The sequence below is a fragment of the Anser brachyrhynchus genome, assembly GCF_964034855.1.
Source record: "Anser brachyrhynchus genome assembly, contig: SCAFFOLD_331, whole genome shotgun sequence".
Taxonomy (NCBI): domain Eukaryota; kingdom Metazoa; phylum Chordata; class Aves; order Anseriformes; family Anatidae; genus Anser; species Anser brachyrhynchus.
In genome coordinates this window covers 79,086-99,243 of record NW_027663569.1, presented here as the reverse complement: position 1 = coordinate 99,243, position 20,158 = coordinate 79,086, and the positions used below count along the sequence as shown (strand labels likewise).

Sequence of the window (20,158 nt, the reverse complement as noted above, 5' to 3'; positions counted from 1 at the left end):
CGGGGCAGAAGGACCCCTTGGGGGGCAATATCCAGGGAAAGGACCCCCCAGGGGGCAATAATGGGGGTGGAAGGATCCCTCAGGGGGCAATACCGGGGGTAAAGGCCCCGGGGGGGGGCAATAACGGGGTGAAAGGACCCCTCGGGGGGCAGTAACAGGGTCAGGAGGAGGTCCCGGGGGGCAACACCGGGGGAAGGGACGCCCCCGGAGGCAGTACCGGGGGTGGGAGGACCCCTTGGGGGGCAATATGGAGGGAAAGGACCCCCTGGGGGCAGTACCGGGGGCGGGAGGACCCCCGGGGGCAGTAACGCCCCCCCCCCGGCCCCAAGATGGCGGCACCGTGCTCGGCTTCACGCGCCCTTAGCGCGCATGCGCGGCGCCTCTCCCTCCGCCGGGCTCCCCACCGGAAGTCCCGGCCGCAGCGGCGGCGGCGGCGGGGGGGGAGAGGAAGGGGAGGGCGGGCGCTTCCGGTTCCGGGTCGGCGGCGGCGGCCGAGGAAGGGGGGGCGGCGGCGGCCGTTTGTAAACTCGGGGCGGCGCGGAGCGGAGCGGCCGGCAGGTACAGGCCCCGCCGCCCCCCCGGCACCGCGAGCGGACGGGGGAGGGGAGGGGGGCACCGCGCCGGGCCCGGCCCCCCCCCAGCCACACACCGCGGGGCACGGGGCCCGGATGGGGGGGGCGGGGAGGGGGAGGGGCTGCAGGTGGGGGGGGCTCAGCGGGAGGGGGAGGGGCCCCGGGACCGGAACCCCCCGGGGATTGAGGGCCCCCCCCGGTAATAAGACCCCGGGACCGAGAACCCCCCCGGTAGAAGCCCCCCCCCCCGGTAATAAGACCCCCCTGGAGCTGAGAAGTCCCCCCCGGGGCCCGGTGACCCCCCCTCCGGGCCCGGCGGCCCCCCTCCCCATCCCCCCCACGGGGACCGAGACCTCCCCCCGGGACCGGTGCCCCCCCTTCCCAGGCCCCCCCTCCATTTCGGGGCCTGCAGCGTGACCCCCGCCCCCCAAAAGCCCCCCCCCTGCGACCTGTCACCGTGCCACCCCCCGTTAAGGTGCACCCCCCGCCTTAAGGCCCGCTCCCCCCGCCCCCATCTCCCCCCCCGCCCGGTGCCACCCTCCCGGGTGCGCCCCCCCCGTGCCCCCCCCCCATCACGTCTCCTCCTTCCCGCAGGCGAAGACCCGCAGCAGCGTCTCCCGCACGGAGCCGGCGCCCCCCCGAGGGCGGGGGGCCGGGGATGACCCCCCCGTGAGGGCGCCGCGCCCCCCCCCGGCGCCGTCCCCCCGCTCCCCCGCCCTGCCCGGCCCCGTCCCCGCCGGGGGGGCCCGAGGAGGAGCCGCCCCCCCCAGCGCAGCCACGGCACCGGGCGCCCTGATCCCCGCACGATGTCGGCAAAGTGGAGGGTACTGGGCAAGACCGGCCAAAAAAAAATGATTAACTGAGAGAAAAGCACACAAAAAAATACAAAAAAAGCCAAAAAGCCAAAAAAAAGCAAAAAAAAAAAAAAGCAAAACAGAGCGAGGCTTCCTAAAATCCTTCCCTGGGAGCGTTAAGGCTAAGGCATTGCCAGTTGAGGACAGACAGACAGACAGACAGACCCAGCATGGCTCAGGTAATGAGCCCCGCGCCCCCCCGCCCCCCCCGGGGAGCCGCTCAGCCCCGGGACGCCCGGCGGCCCCCCGGCTGCCCCCCCCCACCCACCACCACCGGGCATCTATCCCTGGCCCGGCCGCGCTCCCCCTCGCCGCCCTCCCCTCCCCGTGTCCCCCCCCCTCCCCTCTGCCCCCCCCCGCCCCCCGTTAGCGGTTAGGCCCCCGCTTTGGCTCTCGCCCCCCCCCCGGGGTGGCGCGAGGTGCCCCCCCCCCCGTCCCCCCCGTCCCCGGCAGGGCTTCGGGCGCCGCGTGTGGAGGGCCGGGGCGCTGCGTGGCTCGCGCCTGCAGCTCGCCGCCCTTCTCTTCTCTTCTTTTCTCGCCCCCCACCCCGTGCCCCCCCCCCTCCAGGCGAGCCTCCTGGCGTGCGAGGGCCTCTCGGGCGTGTGCCTCGTGCCCACGGCGGCCAGCAAGAAGATGATGCCGAAGCAGGGCGCCAAGGCGGCGGCGGAGGGCCGCGAGCGCGGCGGCGGCGGCAGCCCGGAGGTGCTGGTACGGCCGCAGCGCGGGGGGGACGCGGGGGCAGCAGCGGCGGCGGCGGCGGCAGCGGCGGCAGCAGCAGCGGCGGCAGCGGCGGCAGCAGCGGCGCCGCCGGGGGTCTCACCGCGAGTTTTTTTCCGCCCCCCCCGCCCCGCCCCACAAGGCGCTGCGCCAGGACGGCGAGAAGCCGCGCGGCCGCAAGGAGGAGGAGACGGCTGAGGCGTCGCAGCCCAAAAACTCCATCAAAAAGGCAGGTGGGGGGGGGGAGGATGGGGGGGCAGCGCCCAGCCCCGCCGGCGGTGGGGGCTGACGGGGCCGCCCCCCCAGATGGTGGTGATCAAGCAGAACGGCTCCTTCCAGCTGAGCAGCGCCAAGAACTTCATCTGCGAGCTCTGCTACGGCGCCTTCCGCAGCAGCTACCACCTCAAGAGGCACATCCTCATCCACACCGGTAAGGGCGCCCCAAATAACCCCCCTCCCCACCCTAATTAACCACCCTGGGCTCGTTACCTCGAGGCAGGGGCAGCATTCCCCCCCCTGAGCGCCCCCCCATGCCCCCCAGGCGAGAAGCCCTTCGAGTGCGACGTGTGCGACATGCGCTTCATCCAGAAGTACCACCTGGAGCGCCACAAGCGCGTGCACAGCGGCGAGAAGCCCTACCAGTGCGAGCGCTGCATGCAGGTACGGGGCGGCAGGGAGGGGGGGGGGCTCCTCACCCCCGGGGGGGCTCCTCCTCGCCGGGGGGGGCTCCTCACGCCCTGCCCATGTCCCCCCGCAGAGCTTCTCCAGGACAGACCGGCTGCTGCGACACAAACGGATGTGCCAAGGCTGCCAAACCAAAGCCCCCGAGGCGCAGCTGCTGCTCTAGGCCGAGGTGACCGCTCGCAGCGGGGCGCGGCCGGGCGCTCAGGGCCCCCCCCCGCCGCGGGGCCGGGGGGTGCCGCCCCCCCAGGACTGCCAGATGAGGTCCCGACACTGTACATAGGCTGAAGATGATCTGGAAACCTTCCCCCAGCCGGCGGCGGCCTTCCTCTCGTCCCCCCCCGGCCCCCACACCGCCGGGCGCCTCCCAGCAGCCCCGAGAGCGCCGCGCCCCAAATCCCGCGGGTGGGGCGCCCGGCGGCCAGGAGCCTGCCCCAAAACCTTCGGGTTTTGCAAGAAAAGCGGAGCGAGAGGCGGGGCCCGCCCCGGCCACTTCCCCTCTCGGTGCTCGCCGGGGTTTGGGGCTCGTGGGCCTGCTCGTGGGCCCCCGCCCCACTGCCACCTTCACGGGGGGCCTGCCCAGAGCCCCCAGCCCCAAAACCGACCCCAAACTGACCCCAAAGCTGACCCCAAAAGTCCCCGTGACCTGGTCAAAGCCCAGGAGCCATCGCATCGGGAGAGCTGAGAAGCCGGGGGGGGGCTTCTGCTCACTTCTGAGCCGTCCTGGGGGGAGTGTGGGGCCCCCCCACTGTGTCGGGGTCCCTGGGGAGGAGGGGGCAGCGCCTGGGCCCGCTCAGAGCCCCCCCAGCCCTCCCCAGCCCGCTCCGAGCCAAGCAACGCCCCCCCCCCCCCGGCGCCTCCGAAAGCGCCGGCCTTAAAACCAAACCCAGGGCTGGGGGGGGAACGCCTCGGGGCAGCGCTCCCACGGGGGGGGGGGGCGATTCAGCGGCTGACCCCCCGTAGTCCCCCAAAACCCCCCTGGGGGCCCCCGCGGCCTCTCCCCTCCTCTTCCTCTTCTGGGGGAGCCGTGTGGGGGCGGCGGGGACCCCCCCGGGGCGAGCAGCACCAGGAGGGGCTGGACACGGGCACGGGGTCGCCCCCAAACCCCGCGGGGGCTCCGTTACCGCCAGGGGGGGGGCCGCAAAGGAGCGGCTGTGGGCGCGGCGGGGGCTGACGAGGAACGGGAGCGAAACCGCGCGCGGTGCCACGGCTCGGGGCGGGGGGGGGGGGGGTTCCGTTTTGTTTCGGTTTTTGTTGTTTTTAATATACTTATTTTGCTATGGGGGGGGCGGGGGGCGCGGCGGGGGCCAGCATCCCTTTTGAGCTGTAGTTTTTATAAGGCCATAAACTCGTCTCTTTTTACCAGTAGCGTGGCGTCTGTTCCTTCGTGCCGGTAGGGTATTTAAATAAAACTCGATGGTTTCCCTTTTCTACCCTCGGCTCTGCTTCTTCTGCCGGGAGGGGGCTTTTTTTTGGGGGGGGGGGGGGGGGGTCAGGGTCCAAGGACGACAAGGGGGGACGCTCGGGGGGGGGGGTCACTGCGGGCCCCCCGCATCGCCGTCCCCTCGCTGCGGACAGTAGCTGGGGTTGACGACGGTGGTGGTGGCGCTCCTGAACAAGGGGTTGTTCTGCGGGGGGGGGAATAGACATGGGGTCACTGCCGGCCCCGCAGCCCCCCCGGGGGCCCCACAGCCCCCCCCGGTCCCGTACCTCGTCCCAGCGCGCGCGGCGCCGCTCCTGCTCAAAGCGCCGCACTTCGCGCCGGTCGTGGAGCTCGGCCCAGCCGCGGCCCCCGGCCGCCAGCAGCAGCCCCCCTGCCACGATCCCGGCCACCAGCCCGGCCGCCAGCGCCGCCGGGTGCTGCGGGGGGGCTGGGGGCGGGGGGTCAGCGGGGCTGGGGGGGCCCCCACCGCCCCCCCGAACCCAGCTGGGGGTGTGCGTGGTGGCCAGGAGCCCCCCAAACACAGCTGGGGGGACCCATGGACACCAGGACATCCCCAGGCCTGTCTAAGGGGTGCCACGGGGGCCAGGACTCCCCCCTAAAACCCATCCAAGGGGTCCCATGGGGGCCAGGACCCCCCAAACCCCACCAAGGGTCCCATGGGGGCCAAGGGTCCCCCCCTCAACATGGCCAAGGGGTCCCCTGGGGGCCAGCACCTCCCCAAACCCAGCTGGGGGTCCCATGGGGGCCAGCCCCTCCCAAACCCAGTCCCTTGGGGTTTGGGGACCCCCAGGTGTGGGGTCCTGGGGGGCTTGGGGTCCCGGTGCCCCCCCGTGCTCACCCTCCTCAGCCCAGACGGTGACCACCACGTCCCCGCCGTCCTCCTCCTCGCCACCCCCCTGCTTGATGAGGAAGACGAGGATGCGCCCGTCGGCCGCCTTCTCCCGGCACAGGGTGGGGGTGGGGGGGGCCGGGGGGGGCTGCACCCACAGCACCGTCCTGTTGCAGGCCTGGCTGCAGTTCTCGCGCAGGGGCCCCCCCCCGAAGGCGCCGCAATCCACGCAGTCCCTGGGGGCAGCCCCTGGCGCCGTCACAGCCCTGTCCCTGTCCCCAAACTCCCGGTCCCCCCCCGTGCCTGTCCCCATGTCCCCAGGGTCCCCCCCATGCCCCCGTACCCGCGGCCACCCCATACCCTCCAAGCCCTCCTCCCCACATCGCTGCCACCCCGTACCCTCCTTGTCCACACCCATCCCTGTCCCCATTCCCCAGCCTCCGTGTCCCCATCCCGTCCCTGTCACCACGTCCCCCTGCCCCCATCCCGTCCCTGTCCCCATTCCCCAACCACCCCATGTGCCCACGTCCCTTGTCCCCAGTCCCCTCCCATCCCTGTCCCTACGTCCCCCTGTCCCCATCCCATCCCTGTCCCCCTGTCCCCATCCCACGCGCCCCCATTCCCCAACCCCCAATGTCCCCAACCCCCCAGTGTCCCCTGTCCCCCCGTTGCCCCCCCCCCGCTCACCGCAGGCGCTGGCAGGGCCCGGGGCAGGAGGGGCAGTGGGCGCAGAAGGGCCCCACGAAGCCGGGCTGGCAGCGGCAGCGCCCGCACTCGCAGCGCCCCCGCCCGCTGCACTCGCGGCCCCCCCGTTTGCAGCCGTCCCCCACCAGGCTGCACCCGCAGCCGCTGCCCGTGAAGTTCGCGCTGCACCGGCACCGCCCGCACTCGCACGTGCCCCGCTGCGGGCCTGCAACAGGATGCGGCCGTGGGAGCCCGCACGGCACCCGCGGGACACGGGGGGGGACGGGGACGGGACCCTAAGGATGGGACCCAGGGGATGGGGACAGGGACGGGAACCTGAGGGCAGGGGCCAGACCCCAAGGATGGGGACAGGACCCACAGGGCACAGGTGGGGTCTGTGGGAATGGGACAGGGTCAGGACCAGGGAATGGGAACCTAAGGATAGGGACGCGGATGGGACCCTAAGGATGGGGACAGGGACAGGACCCAGGGGACGGGGGAGTGGGACTCTAAGGATAGGGACAGGGACAGGGCTCCGGGAACAGGGACAGGACCCAAAGGATGAGGACAGAGATGGAGCCCTGAGGATAGGGACAGGGACCAAAGGATGGGGACAGGGACAGAACCCAGGGGATGGGACATTAAGGATGGGGACCAAACCCACAGCACATGGATGGGATCTGTGGGAAGGAGACAGGGACGGGACCCAGGGGACAGGGACAGAGACAGATCCCTAAGGGCAGGGACGGGACCCTAAGGATGGGGATGGGACCCAGGGGATGGGGACAGGACCCAAAGGACAGGGACCAAACCCACAGGACACGGACAGGACCCATGGGAACACAGCAGGGATGGGACCCTGTGGGGATGTGCAATGGGGAGGGGACCCCACAGGGGCACACCACCAGGACAGGACCCCCCCCCCCAAGGGATGGGGACCCCAGGGACTGCCCCCCCCCCCACAGCGTCCCCCGTATTCCCCCTGCACCCACCTCCGCAGGGCAGCCCCTCGTGCCGCTCGCAGGCGCTGCTGTCGCACTCGCAGAAGCGGCCGCTCAGCCCGGGGGGGCACTCGCAGGCGCCACAGACGCAGTGCCCCCGCCCGCTGCAGGGGGGGGCCGTGCTGTTGGGGGGCCGGCAGCCCCCCCCCACCTCCTCCTCCGCCTCCGGCCCCTCGCACTCGCAGCGCCGGCCCCGACGGCCCACGGGGCACCTTGAGGTGGGGGGGGCAGGGTCAGCCCCACAGCCCCCACCCCACCACCCCCATCTGACCCCATAGCCCCCACACCACTGCCCCCATCTGACCCCATAGCCCCCACACCACTGCCCCCATCTGACCGCATTGACCCATATCTGACCCCACAGCACCCACCCTACTGCCCCATCTGACACCATTACCCCTTATCTGACCCCTTAGCCCCCACCCTGCCCAAAGCCCCCACCCCACCGCCCCCTATCTGATCCCATTGCCCCCACCTGACCCCATTACCCCCATCTGACCCCATTGCCCCCACCCTGCCCAAAGCCCCCACCCCACCGCCCCCATCTGACCCCACTGACCCGTATCTGACCCCACAGCCCCCACCCATTTCCCCCCCCGCCCCCCCCCGGGCCCCCCCAGACCTGCAGACGCCGCAGTCGAGGTCGCCCCCGTGGCAGAGGGGGGCGTGGGGGGCGTGCTGGGTGCAGAGGCAGCTGCAGAGGGTGCGCACCTCAAGGTGCAGCTGCTCCGGCACCCCCAGCACCCGCAGGGCCACGTGCTGGGGGGCCTCCAGGCACGCGTCCGCCCGCACCCGCACCGTGAAGTTCACCTGGGGGGGGACAGCCACGGGGGGGACACCCAAAAGTTAGGGACAGCCACGGGGGGGGGGACATCCGTGGGTTGGGGACGCTGACAGTGAGGGGACACACAAGGGACAGGGACACCCATGGGAAGGGGACACCACAACCACGGGGCGGGGACATTCGTGGGGTGGGGACACCCGTGGGATGGGGACAGCCACGGCTTGGAGACATTCATGGGAAGGGGACACCCACAGGATGGGGACACCCGAGGGATGGGGACAACCATGGGATGGGGACACCCCCCGGTCAGGGACACGAGCGGCAAGGGGACCCCCGTGTGACACCCCCCCCCCACACACACCTGCTGGTTGACGTGCACGCCCGAGCAGAGGCCGCGGTGGGGCTGGGGGGGCTCGGGGGGGCCCCCGCAGTGGGCCTGGAAGCTGAGGCTGAGCCCGGGGGGCAGCGGCGAGTGCTGCAGCTCCACCGTCGAGGTCAGGCTCTGGGGGGGGGGGCACGTCAGCACCACCCCCCCGTGTCCCCATGTTCCTTCTGCCCCCCCCCCATGTGCCCAGCGTCCCCATGTCCCCCTGTGCCCCCCATGTCCCCTACACCCCCCTGGTGTCCCCCCGTGCCCCCCCCCCCCGTAACCCCTCCCACCCCCCTCACGTTGTAGGCGTCCATGATGAGCTGCACCACGTTGCTCGAGTCATCCCGCAGCTCCCCCACCACCGATTTGGGGATCAGGCGGCTCAGCTCCTGCGGGATGGGGGGTCAGGGACCCGGCATCATTGTGGTGCCACCCCCCGCCTCCCCAACCCCTCTTCCCAACCCCCCCCGGACCTTGTAGAGCGGCACCGTGGGCCGGGTGACGGCAAAGATGGGCTGGATGTTGGCGGCTGACAGCACCTGCGCCAAGTGCCCCACCGAGGGGTAATCCTGCAGGGAGAGGGGCACGAGTGGGCGCTGCGTGCCCCCCCCCATCAAAATCCCCCCCCGCCCCCCCGGGGTGCCGGCACCTACGTAGAGGTGGCTGCGGTTGTAGATGCCGCTGGCGTCCAGGTGGCAGCGGCTGTCGCTGGGCAGGACGATGCCGGCCAGGCGCCCGTCGCCCGCCGTGTGGAACGCGTCGTCCGAGGCGAACACCAGCAGCCGCGTCACGGGGCGCCAGCCGATGCGCTCCTGCGGGCACTGGGCCTTGCACGCGCACCGTGCCTTGCACGGGGCCTTGCACGCGCACTGCACCTTGCACACGTGCGGCACGCAGGGCAGGCACAGCACCTTGCACGTGCTCTGCTCGCAGGAAGGCACAACTGCTCTCTTGCGCACATACTTGCAGACCCCGCTGCCACCAGCTTGCACACACACACCCCCATGCACACCAGCAGGCACGCACACATGCACACCTACTCTTGTGCCCGTTTGCACGCGCCCACTCTCCTGCATGCACCACTACTCCTGCATGCAGCCCCGCTTTTGCTCTTGCACGCACAGATACCCTTGCATACATCTGCACTCTCGCACGCACTTGCTCTCATGCACACTTGCACTCTTGCCTGTGGCCCCCCCCTTGCACAACCCCCCACTTTGCATGTGCCTCTCCTTGCCTGTGCCCCCTCTCTTGCACATGCCCCCCTCTTGCACGTGCACTCTCTATTTCACGTGCTCCCCCCCTTGCACGTGTCCCCTGTTGCTCTCTCGCACGCTCCCTCCCCTTTTGCCTGCCCCCCCCTCGCCCCCAGCCCCCACCTGGCACAGCGCCACCTGCATCATGGCATCGAAGCCCCCCTCGGGCGCGTCGAGGTTGCCGGAGATGCGCTGCCCCTCGAGGCGCCGCGCGAACTCCCCGGCGTCGGCGGTGAGCGAGAGCAGGTGGCGGAAGGCGGCGGGGGGGTCGCAGGGCTGCCCCCGCTCGGGGCAGGGGTTGTGCAGCTTGGAGGGCACCGTGCTGACGAACGGCAGCACCGGCTTGTCCACGAAGGCGCCGAACCCTGCGAGGGCACGGCGCGCTCAGCGTGGGTTTGGGGGGGGGGGGGGGTTGGAGGGGTTTGGGTTTTTTTGCTGTTTTTTTCCCCCGAGGGGGGTCCCACCGATGCGCACGGAGGCGGAGGCGTTGCGCAGGGCGGCCAGCAGGTCGCTGCCCAGGCGGCGCAGCGTGTGCAGGTCGTCGCGCATGGAGTACGAGAGGTCCATCAGGTAGTAGAGGTCCAGCGGGAGGCCGCCCGCGCGCCGGAACCGCACCTCCAGGGGCCGCTCCTCGCCTGGGGGGGCAGTCAGGGGACCCCCCCGGGACTTCAGTGCCCCATCCCCCCCCATCTGCCCCGACTGCCCTCCCTCTCCCCACCCCCCCATTGCACCCCTATCTCCCCCATCCCCATTTACCCCCTCTTCCACCCCCATCTCCCCCCCTTCCACCCCCACCTGCCCCCCCATTCCAAACCCATCCTCCCCCCACCCCCCCATCCTCATTCCCCATCTTCCACCCCATTACCCGCCTCCATCCCCATCTGCCCCCATCCCACCCCCCATCCCCATTCCCCCCCCATTTCCCCCATCACCCCCATTCCCCCCCATCCCCATTCCCCCCATTCCACCACCCCCATCCCTGTTCCACTCCCATTCCACCCCCTCCAGTACCACCCCCCCGGCCCCCCCCGCACCAGGCCGAAGATCCAGCTCAATCCTCTGGGGCCACAGCTGGCTCTGCGTCTTGGCCCCCCCGGCCCCCCCCAGCTCCTTGTCCTCCAGCACCCGCGTGTCCCCGCGGGGCTCCAGCACGGCGTGGGGGGGGCACCCGGCATCCTCCAGGGCCTTCCGGGGGGCGCAGCGCGATGCCTCCGCCTGCCCCCCCCCGCGTGAAGTCCTGGGGGGGGGGGGGGGGCGGAGCACCCACCTTGGTCCTGGGTCCGGCACTGAGCACCATGCACCCAGTACCATGCACCCTCCAGCACGCAGCACCCTGCACCTGCACCCAGCACCCTGCACCCCCTTCCAGCACCCAGCACCTGCACCCAGCACCTGCACCCTCCAACACCCTGCACCTGGGTCCTGCACCCTGCACCTGCACCCAGCACCCCCTGTGGTCGTGCACCCCCCATCCAGCACCCTGCACCCAGCACCCCACATCCGTCACCTGCACCCATCACTTGCACCGCTCACCCTGCACCCCATGTGGGTCCTGCACCCAGCACCTGCACCCAGCACCCCACATCCGTCACCTGCGCCCAGCACCCCGCACGTCCCCTGCCCCCCATTTCCCTCTGCACCCCACGTCCCTCCTGCACCCATTGCTCCACGTCCCCTGCACCCATGCCCCCCGCGCCTCCCCCCCGCACCCGTCACCCCACCCCCCCACCCCTCCCCCCCACACCCTTGGGACGTGCGAGACGGGGCTGGGTGCACCCCCCCCCGCCCCCCCCGCTGTTTGTCACCGAGGTTTCGCTGCTTCCTGGTGACAAACCGCGGGGCGCGGGGGGGGCACCAAGAGGACGGGGGCACGGCAGGCACCCCACGGCATGGGGGGACAGGGGGGACCCCTGGGACGGGGGGGGCACCGGGGATGGGGGGGAGCCCAGGGACCTTTGGGACCCTGGGGACAGTGGGGACCCCATGGCAAAGCGAGGACCCCAGGGCCCAGGGACCCCCGGGACCCCTCCCGGGACCTCAGGGACCCCGTGCCTCTCCCATGGGGTGCGTGGGGCATCCAGGGGACAGTGGGGCCCCACCAGGACCCCCCCGGCACAGCGTGACCCTGGGAGACCCCCAGGCACCCCCGAAATCAGTCTGGGACCTTCATGGGACCCCCCCACGGGGCCCCCACCCCTCAACGTGAACCCCCAAGAGTAGGGACACCCCCCCCCCCCAGGACACAGGGACCCCTCCAGGACATTGACCCCCCCCCAGGACATGGGGCTCCCCATTCCCTAGCGGGGCAGGTGAGAGTTGGGGGTGAGCCCCCCCTGGGGGTCCCGGGGGGGGTCCCGGGGGGGTCGCGGGGGGGTCCCGGGGGGTCCCACTCACCGGCTCCTCGCACCACGCGCAGTGGGGGTGTGAGCGGATGCACTCCTCACAGGTGGGCTGCGGCTGGCAGGACCCTGCGGCAGGCCGGGGGGGTCAGGGGGGGCCCGGGGGGGGTCCCCATCCCCTCATCCCCCCCCCCCTCACCTGCCCCCCCCGGGGCCGCCAGCAGCAGCGGCAGCAGCAGGAGCCCCCCCGGTCGCCCCATGGCCCCGGCGCTGCAGGAGGGAGGCGGCGGCTGTGGGGCCCCCCCGGGGCGGGGCGGGGCGGGGCGGGGGGGGGCGGGGGGGGGCGCCGCATCCTGCCCGCTATGGGAGGGCTGCGGGGGGGGGCGGGCGCTATGGGGGGCTCTATAGGGGGGCATGGGGGACGCTATAGGGGTTATGAGGGGGCACGGGGGGAGCGTGGAGGGGGGGGCATGGGGGGGGCATCGCAGCCCGTGCCGGTGTCGCCTCCCCGCGGCCACCCGGGGCCCTGCAGCCACCGGCGGGGGGGGCGGTAAAGGGGGGGGGGTGGGGCCCGCCGTGTCCCCGCCTCGTCCCGAGGGGGGGGCCTCAGGTGTCCCCCCCCCCGTCCCACGGGGCGTCCCCCTTGTCCCCAGGAAGGAGTTAGCGGGGGGGGGGGGGGGGGGGGCGCTGTCCCCAGGTGCCCCCCATCACCCTGGGGGGGTCCCCATTGTCCCCGGGTCTCCCCCATTATCCGGGGGAGCCCACCCCTTGCTCCCAGGCCCCCCCCCATTACCCCGGGGGGGGGTCCCCATTATTCGGGGGGGGTCCCTCCACTGCCCCCCATTACCCCTGGCCTCCCCCCGCTGTCCCCAGTTGTCCCCCAACTACCTTGGGGGTGTCCCCCATTATTCTGGGGGGGGTCCCGTCATTGTCCCCCATAATCTGGCCCCCATCCCACTGTCCCCCGTTATCCCGTGGGTGCACCCCCCCGTCCCATGGCGTGTCCCCATGCCCCCCTCCTTGTCCCCGTGGCCCCGCCCCCCCGGGGGGGTCCCCAAGGAGCACGCCGCCCCCCCCTCGTTTCCATTTCTTTATTTTGCAAAAATAGAAAAGCCCCGTGGCCCCCCCGGGGGGGGCGGGGCGAGCTGTAAACATGGCTGCGGGGCCCCCCCCCGCGGGGGGGGGCAGCTCGGGCACCGGGGGCGACGACAGCGGGGTGGGGGTGGGGGGGAGAGCCCCCCCCCGGGACCCCCCCCCCAGGGTCCAGGGGTCTGGGGGGGCCCCGGTGTAAACGCAAAGGAATAAATAACGGGAGAAAAGTGCTGCCCCGGGGGGGGGGCACCCCCCCGTGTAGTGTAACGGCCCCCCCCGCCAGCCCTGCACCCCCAAAATTGGGGGGGGGCGTGGGGGGGCGGGTCCAGCGCTGGGGGGGGTGGGCAGGGGCACCCCCCCACACCCAGCCAGGCTGGGGGTAACAGACATCGGGGGGGGGGTGCAATTTGGTCCCGGGGGCAATTGGGGCACCCCCCCCCTTGTAAAGCTGCCCTGGGAGGGATTTGGGAGGGGGGGGTACGGGGCAGGGCCCCCCCATGGCATTGGGGTCTTTATGGCTTTGAACACCCCCACTCCAGGGGGGTGGGGGGGTGGGGGCGCCATGCGCCCCCATCTTTGGTCTCTGTAGTGTTGTGTGCCCGAGGGGGGGGGGGCAAACAAGGGGGGGGGTTTGTGTCCCCCCCCCACCCCAACAGCATAGAAAAGCAAAACCCACAAGCAGCACCCCCCCCCCCCCAACCACCACTTTTATATAAAATAACCCAGCAAATAAGATGCCCCCCCCCGTACAGCTGGGGGGTGGCGAGTCCTATCTGCACCCCCCCCAAACAGCACCCCCCGGGGGGGGAAGGGAAGCGGCCCCCCCCCCCCCCAAATCCACCCTGTCTCATTTTGTCTTCCTAGACATGAATAAATAAAGTCCTGGCTGTGCCCCCCCCCCCCGCTTTTTTTGGGGGGGGCACGGTGTGTGTGGGGGAACGTGGCACTCCTGGGGGTGCCGGTCATTAATTGGGGGGGGCAATTTCTGTCCATTGTTGCCCCCTCCTTTAAGCGCCCCCCCCGAATCTTGGGGGGGGAGGCAGCGGGGGGGGCCTTTGGCATGAAGCTGAGGATGGGGGGGCCCCCCCGGGGCCCCCCCCAGCTTAAGGCAACGGCTGCGCCGTGGGGATCCCCCCAGGGCCTGGCTCCGTCAGTCTCTGGAGCCCCCCCCCTTGCAAAAAGCAAGTTTTTTTTTTTTTGGGGGGGGGGAATGGGGGGGCACCGTGCACCCCCACCCCCCAGCGGCTGTGTTGTATGGGGGGGGCTGGAAGCGGTGGGTGCCTCCCCCCCCCCCCACCTTAGGGCGAGGCAGGGGGGCCGGGGGGGGGCGTCCTGGTCTGCGGGGGGGGCCGGGGGGGGTGGCGCCTCCTCCTCGAACATCTCAGGGTTCTCCAGCATCTCGCGGATCAGGGGGGGCATCGGGCCCGGGATCTCCATCTTCAGTGTGATGGCGCGCTCCGCGCCTGCCCCCCCCCCCCCGCAGATGCTGTTCGTGACCCCCCCGCACCGCGAGACCCCCCCGGACCCCCCTCACCACCAGCCCCCCCCCCCAACTCTCTGCATCCCCCCATGCAAACGGCCCCGCTGTGAGCTCTCCCCCCATCCCCACGGGCTTCTTGTGAGCCCCTCCCCCGAAACCCCTCCCCTCCCAAACTCCCCCCTCAAAACTCCCCCCCCAAGGCCCCCCAATTCCCCCCCAAGCCCCCCCTCCAAAAATCCCCCCCCCAAAACCCCCAAAATTCCCCCCCAAGCCCCTGGTCCAAAATTTCGCCCCCTAAGACCCCCCAAATTCCCCCCCAAGCCCCCCCCTCCAGAACTCCCCACCAAAGCCCCCCCCCCCCCCCCCCAACACCCCCGTGCTCCCCCGGTGCCCCTCCACTGCCCCTCCGCCCCCCTTCCGCACCCCCTTGCCCCCCCGGCACCCCCCCGACTACCCCCTGCCGCCTCCCCCCGCCCCCGTGGCACCCTTGGTGCTGATGCCGCGCAGGTCGGTGATTTTCATCAGCATGCGGGGGAACATGTGGGGCTCGCGGGGCCGCCGCCGCCGCGCGTACACCCGCAGCGCCTCGAGCAGCGGCTCCTGCAGCCGCTCCACCTTCTGCGGCTCCTCCAGGTCCATGCGGTCTGGGGGTGTGGGGGGGGGCGTCAGGACTCCCCCTCCCCCCCCCCCAAAAAAAAGAACGCGTCCCGCAGCCCCACGGGTGTGTGCGGGTGGATGCAGGGCGGCACGGGGAGGGGGGCGTCAGGACCACACCCCGTACCCCCCAGCCCCCCCGTCTCACCCCACGCCCCTGAGTCCCCCCTGCGCCCCAGCCCCCTGCGGCCCCCTGCAGCACCCCACCCCCCCCAGCCCCCCACACCCCCTGTCCCCCTGCGACCCCCCCCCTCAGCACCCCCCACATCCCCTGCAGCCCCCAGCAGCCCCCTGTAACCCCTGCAGCCCCCCCTCAGCCCCCCGGCCCCCCCCAGGTCCCCTGCAGTCACAAGCAGTCCCCCACGTGCCCCAGACCCCGCAGCCCCCCGTGACCCCCGGCCCCCCCGCACCGCCGCAGATGAGGCAGATGGCGCTGAGCAGCCCGGTCTCGGTGTCGTCCATGCCGAGGGGCAGCAGCTGCCCGGCGAAGGCGAAGACGAGGTCGGTGAGGGGCCCGAAGCCGGCGTTGTGCATCTGCGTGCGCGTCAGCGTCAGCCCGTCCGAGAACGTCATCGTGTCCTGCTCGGGGGTGTAGCGCGTGCAGATCCGCAGCATCTGCGGGAGCGGGGGGGTCAGCACCAACACCCCCTCCCCACGCCCCCCCCAGTTCCCTTGCCCCCCCGCACCAGGATGTCGAGGCAGGCGGCCTTGAGCAGAGTGATCTGGTCGGCGATGGTGAGCGCGGTGAAGCCGGGCAGGCGCTTGGCGAACTCCACGATCTTGATGATGCACTTGGTGGCCAGCTCGCTGAACTTGTCCCACAGCCCCAGGTCCAGCTGCACGCGGTGCTCCGCGCTCGAGTTCTTGGGGGCACCGGGGGGGAGGGGGGAGATGGGGGGGTCACCGGGGGGGGGGTCACCAAGGGGGTCACTGCCCCCTTCTGCATCCCCAGCCCCAGGTCCCGCTGCACACGGTGCTCCGCTCTCATGTTCTGGGGCCGGGAGGGGCAGGGGGTCACCGGGGGGGGCACAGGGTCACCTGGGGGGGCCCCCCACCCCGCCGCCCCCCCCCCCGGGGATGCGGGGGCTCACCGTGGTGTACTTGCCCAGCTGGCATAGCGAGGGGAAGGTCTCGGTGTGCGCCCTGCGCACCCTCTGGATCAGCTCCTCCAGCGCCGGGCTCAGCTCGCGCCCGGCCGCCTCCCCCCCCCCGCGCCTCCTTCTTCTTCTTGTTGCGGTCGTTGCGCACGGCTGCGGGGGGGGGGACATGTGGGGGGGGTGCGGGGATGCTATGGGGCACGGCGGGACCCCCAGCGCGCAGGGGGTGGGCGCCCATCCCGGTGCGGTGTGACTGCTGGGGGTGATGGGGGTGGGGGGGTTCGGGGGGGTTGGGGGGGGTTGGGAGGGGTTTGGGGGGGGTCACAGGGTACCCCCCATTCCCGCCCCATCCCCAGGCTGCGTTTCCTCCTCCCCTTGGGGGGCGCAGGGACAGGATGCGCCAGCGGCAGGATATCCACATATAGCACAGTGTGGCCGGGGGGGCCTGCCAAGGCCCCCCCCAGCACCCCCCCCCGCCCGAAAAAGCCACATACTCCCCCCTTCCCCCCCCCCCCCCAATAAATCCCCCCAACCCCACCCCAGAGGCTGCCCACAGGGATGGCAGAGCAGGGGGGAGCCAGAGGGGCACGGGGGGGGTCCCAGCAGGGGGGGTGGGTTGGCCGCCCCCTCCACACCCTCCCATGCCCCCCCCCGGCCCCCCCCGGCCCACGCACCCTCCTTGGACATGCCGACGTCGAAGCACTTCTGCAGGCGGCAGGACTGGCAGCGGTTGCGCGTGGCCTTGTTGATGTGGCAGCGGCCGTCGCGGTGGCACGTGTACACCATGTTCTTCTGGGATGCTGCGGCGGAAGAAGCCCTGCGGGGGGGTAAGCCGGGGATGGGGGGGGCGTGGGGGGGGGGGTTCGCGCCAGGTGCCCCCCCCCTCACCTTACAGCCTCGCAGGAGCTGACGCCGTAGTGGTAGCCCGAGGACTTGTCGCTGCAGACGAAGCAGGGCTTGTAGACACGCGGCGGCGGCGGCGGCGAGGGCGAGCCGGGCCACCATCTCCGGGGGGGGGCTGCGCGGCGCCTCCACGCCTGGGGGGGCACGGGGGGGGGGTCAGTGGGGGGGAGGGGTCAGTGCGTGGTGCCGGCTGAGCCCCCCCCGCGGCCCCGCTCTGCGTCCTGCAGGTGGGATTTCCCCCTCGGCTGTGCCCTGCTTGCTTCAAAGGGAAACTGAGGGCACGGGAAGGACGGGGGGGGGGGGGGTCCCCAGCGCTTTGGGGGGGTCCCAGCCCCTCGGGGGGGGCATCCCCCCCCAGACAGTGGGGGGTGGGGTGGGGGGGGGGCAAGGGGCGGGGGGGGGGGCAGAGGAACAAGGGGTAAAGAGGGAGGGGACAGCGGGGGACAGATGGGGGGGGACAGGGGGCCCCCTAGGCTGCGTCCCCCCCTCGAGGACAGAACCCGGGGGGGGTCCCAGTGCCCCCCCCCCACTCCCCCCCATGTCCCCCTGTCCCTGTGTCCCCCTCCCATCACCCTGTGCCAGGAGGGGGGCGGCGCGGTGTTTTTTCTGGGGGGGGGGGGGTCAGTTTTTTTCCCGCCTGTGTCCGGGTGCGGCCCCTTGTGTGTGCACGGGGGGGGGGCGGGTGGCGGGGGGGGCGGCATTTTTTTAAGAAAAAAAAAGAAAAAAAATAAAGCGAAATTGCTGAAATTGAGGAAATTCCTGCCCGGGGCCGGCGGCGGGCCCCCAAAACGCTCCCAGCTGGGCGCGGGGGGGGAGAAACGGGGGGGGGGGGGGGCTGGGGGGGTTGATGGGGCATTGGGGGAGTGGTTTTTCGGGGGGGGGAGGGGGAGGTGGCTTTTTGGGGGCATCTTTGGGGGGTGTTTTTTTTGGGGGGGTGTTTTTTTGGGAGGTGTTTTTTTGGGGGGTGTTTTTTTTCAGGGCTGTTTTTTGGGGGGCTTCTTTGGGGAGGGGTTCTGGGGGTGTTTTTTTTTAGGGGGGGGGGTTGTTTTCTGGTTCCCCAGCAGCCAGCCGCCGGCCCCCCCCCGGCCCCCCCCCCGCCACAACCACAGGCACGCACCACACCCAGCGCCGCCCCCGCGCAGGGCGCCGCACCCGCCGGGGGGGGGGAAATTGGGGGGGGGGGACACCCCAAAGGCCCCCCGGCACCTCCCGAAATATCTGGGTGCCCCCCCCCCCGCCCCCCTCCCGTTCCCCCCCCGCCCTCAGTTTCGCCCCCTGAAGGCAGCGGCATTTTTTTTCCCCTTTTTGTGATTGTTGTGATTTTTTTTCGGGGGGGCAACGCAGGCGCTCACACCCCGAAACCTGCCCCCCCTGCCGGGACACGCCCCGTTGTGCTAATTTTTTTTGGGGGGGGGGGGGGGCGGGACAGGGTTAAGCAGGAACCCCCAGCACACAGAGCCCAGCGCCCGCTGCTGATTTGGGAGGGGGCGGATATTATAACGGGGGGGGGGCACAGCCACCCCCCCCCCCACCTCGGGGGGGTGTCCGGGGGGGGCAGCGCGTTTTGGGGCGGCCCCGCAGGGGTTAAGTGCCACATGGAGCCGGCGGGCGGCCAGCACTGGGCGGCTTCCAGTGCGGGACTGGAACCAGTTGGGCGGGGGGGGCCCTGCCCATGGACCGGGGGGGGGCCCAGCCCCGAGCCCCCCCACCGAAAAAAAAAAACCACAAAACAGCGTCGGATTCCCCAGCATAAGCTGGGCTGCGATTTGGGGGGGCAGCAAAGGCACCCCCCCCCAAAATCCCCCCAGCCCCCCCCCCCAAATCCCCCCAGACCCCCCTCAAATTCCCCCCAGCCCCCCCCGGCCCTGCCCCCCCCCCTCGTTGCCCCCCCAAAGCCGGGGGCTCCGTGACCCCCCCCCAAAAACCAGGCACAAAAATCTCCCCCCCCCCCCCCAGCCTGGGCACCCCGGGACATGGGGGGGCAGACGGAGGGGGGGGTGTCCCCCCCTGGGGCTGCACACACCCACACACAGATTTGCACACCCGCCTTGCACATGTGTGCCCCCCACGCACACCCATGGATGTGCCCCCCCCCAACCCCCCCCGAGCTCACCCCATGCCTCACGGCGCTCGCATGCTCGTCCCCCGTGCTTGCACACTTGCCCCCCCTGCTTGCACACTCGCCTGTCCCCCCCGGCACTGTCACGCCCGCGCACCCCGGCTGTGTCTCACAGGCACCGCTGGCACATTCACTCACGCCCACACGCCCGGCACGCACACACGCACGCACACGCATGCACACACACGCTTGCACACGCCGCCACACAACACGCTCACCTGCATGCCCGCAGCTCACACACCCACACACGTCCGCAGCCGGCACCGCTCAGCCACACGCACTCGTGCACCGTCGCACTCTCACGTGCTGTTGCACACTCATGTGCTGTCACACATTCACATGCCATCACACACGTGTGCACCATTGCACACTCACACACTGCCACACTCGCACACCATCGCAGTTACTCACCATCACACGCTCATGCACCATCGCACACTCTCACACTGTCGCACACCTACAGCGTCACTCACATTTAGCCACCGACCTGCACACGCTCTAACACTCACACTCACGTTCACACCCAGCCTCACACCTCACACTCGCCCTCATTCACAAGCCTGTACCCGCACACACTTGTCCACACCCCCCCTCACACACTCACAGCCCCTCACAGTCCCACTCAGTCGCCCACCCTCACACTCACTCACACCCATCCTTACACACTCACCCTCACCCGCACACACACTCACCCCCCTCGCTCACTCTCACACTCACTCACATTCACATTCACTCACTCCCATACATGCACATCCTCACCCTCACAGCCCTCACTCACTCTCACCCTCCCTCACTCACCCCCTTACACACTCACACTTACTGTCACACCTCACACCCACGCACACCCACACCCCCTCATTCTCACACTCACCCTCCCTCTCACACCCCTCACACCCGCCCTCACCCCGTCACTCACACCCACCCTCCCTCTCACCCTCACTGTCACTTGCACACTCACCCCCACTCACCCCTTACTCACTCCCACCCTCACCCCGCACCCTCACTCACGCTCACCCCCACACTCATACACTTATCCTGTCACCCCCACACTCACGCTCACGCTCACCCAACACCCTTGCACACCCCCTTGCTCAACCCCCCTCCCTCCCACACTCACTCCCACTCCCGCCACGACCTCACACTCGTCCCGTACGCTCACTCCCACTCCCCCCCACCCATTCGCGCTCTCACCCCCACCCTTACCCTCACTCACACCCACACCCAGCCTCACTGCCCCCACACTCACACTCACAGTCACACACACCCTCACTCCCCCTCACCC

At 71.1% G+C, this 20,158-nt stretch overlaps 3 protein-coding genes across 6 annotated transcripts; 1 reads left to right on the top strand and 2 right to left on the bottom strand.

Annotated features, from left to right (window-relative positions):
* Positions 1 to 403: 403 nt before the first annotated feature.
* ZNF740 (zinc finger protein 740) lies at positions 404 to 4,257 on the top strand. 4 transcript variants are annotated; one of them, XM_080609440.1, is made up of 7 exons: positions 404 to 558; positions 1,167 to 1,396; positions 1,994 to 2,134; positions 2,286 to 2,372; positions 2,483 to 2,573; positions 2,685 to 2,803; positions 2,901 to 4,257. In XM_080609440.1, the coding sequence occupies exons 2-7, from the start codon at positions 1,379 to 1,381 to the stop codon at positions 2,988 to 2,990; spliced, it is 546 nt and encodes a 181-aa protein (XP_080465566.1). In that variant the 5' UTR covers positions 404 to 558; positions 1,167 to 1,378; the 3' UTR covers positions 2,991 to 4,257. The 4 variants fall into 4 exon arrangements, with proteins under 4 accessions (XP_080465566.1, XP_080465564.1, XP_080465565.1 ...); XM_080609438.1 differs by having other exon boundaries at positions 2,450 to 2,573; XM_080609439.1 differs by having other exon boundaries at positions 1,167 to 1,605; positions 2,450 to 2,573.
* Positions 4,062 to 11,847, bottom strand: ITGB7 (integrin subunit beta 7). The gene is given in 16 exon segments (XM_080609428.1): positions 4,062 to 4,452; positions 4,535 to 4,695; positions 5,107 to 5,333; positions 5,785 to 6,007; positions 6,774 to 6,994; positions 7,405 to 7,592; positions 7,928 to 8,068; positions 8,236 to 8,325; positions 8,410 to 8,505; positions 8,590 to 8,748; positions 9,316 to 9,557; positions 9,657 to 9,827; positions 10,227 to 10,419; positions 10,421 to 10,429; positions 11,587 to 11,660; positions 11,731 to 11,847. Coding segments are annotated over 16 exon segments (2,349 nt in total). The 5' UTR covers positions 11,792 to 11,847; the 3' UTR covers positions 4,062 to 4,359.
* A 1,396-nt stretch (positions 11,848 to 13,243) lies between these two features.
* RARG (retinoic acid receptor gamma) lies at positions 13,244 to 19,155 on the bottom strand. Its single transcript, XM_080609422.1, is given in 9 exon segments — positions 13,244 to 14,086; positions 14,589 to 14,747; positions 15,168 to 15,372; positions 15,444 to 15,620; positions 15,849 to 15,957; positions 15,959 to 16,007; positions 16,529 to 16,671; positions 16,743 to 16,891; positions 18,871 to 19,155. Coding segments are annotated over 9 exon segments (1,929 nt in total). The 5' UTR covers positions 19,054 to 19,155; the 3' UTR covers positions 13,244 to 13,331.
* Between the last annotated feature and the right edge of the window lie 1,003 nt (positions 19,156 to 20,158).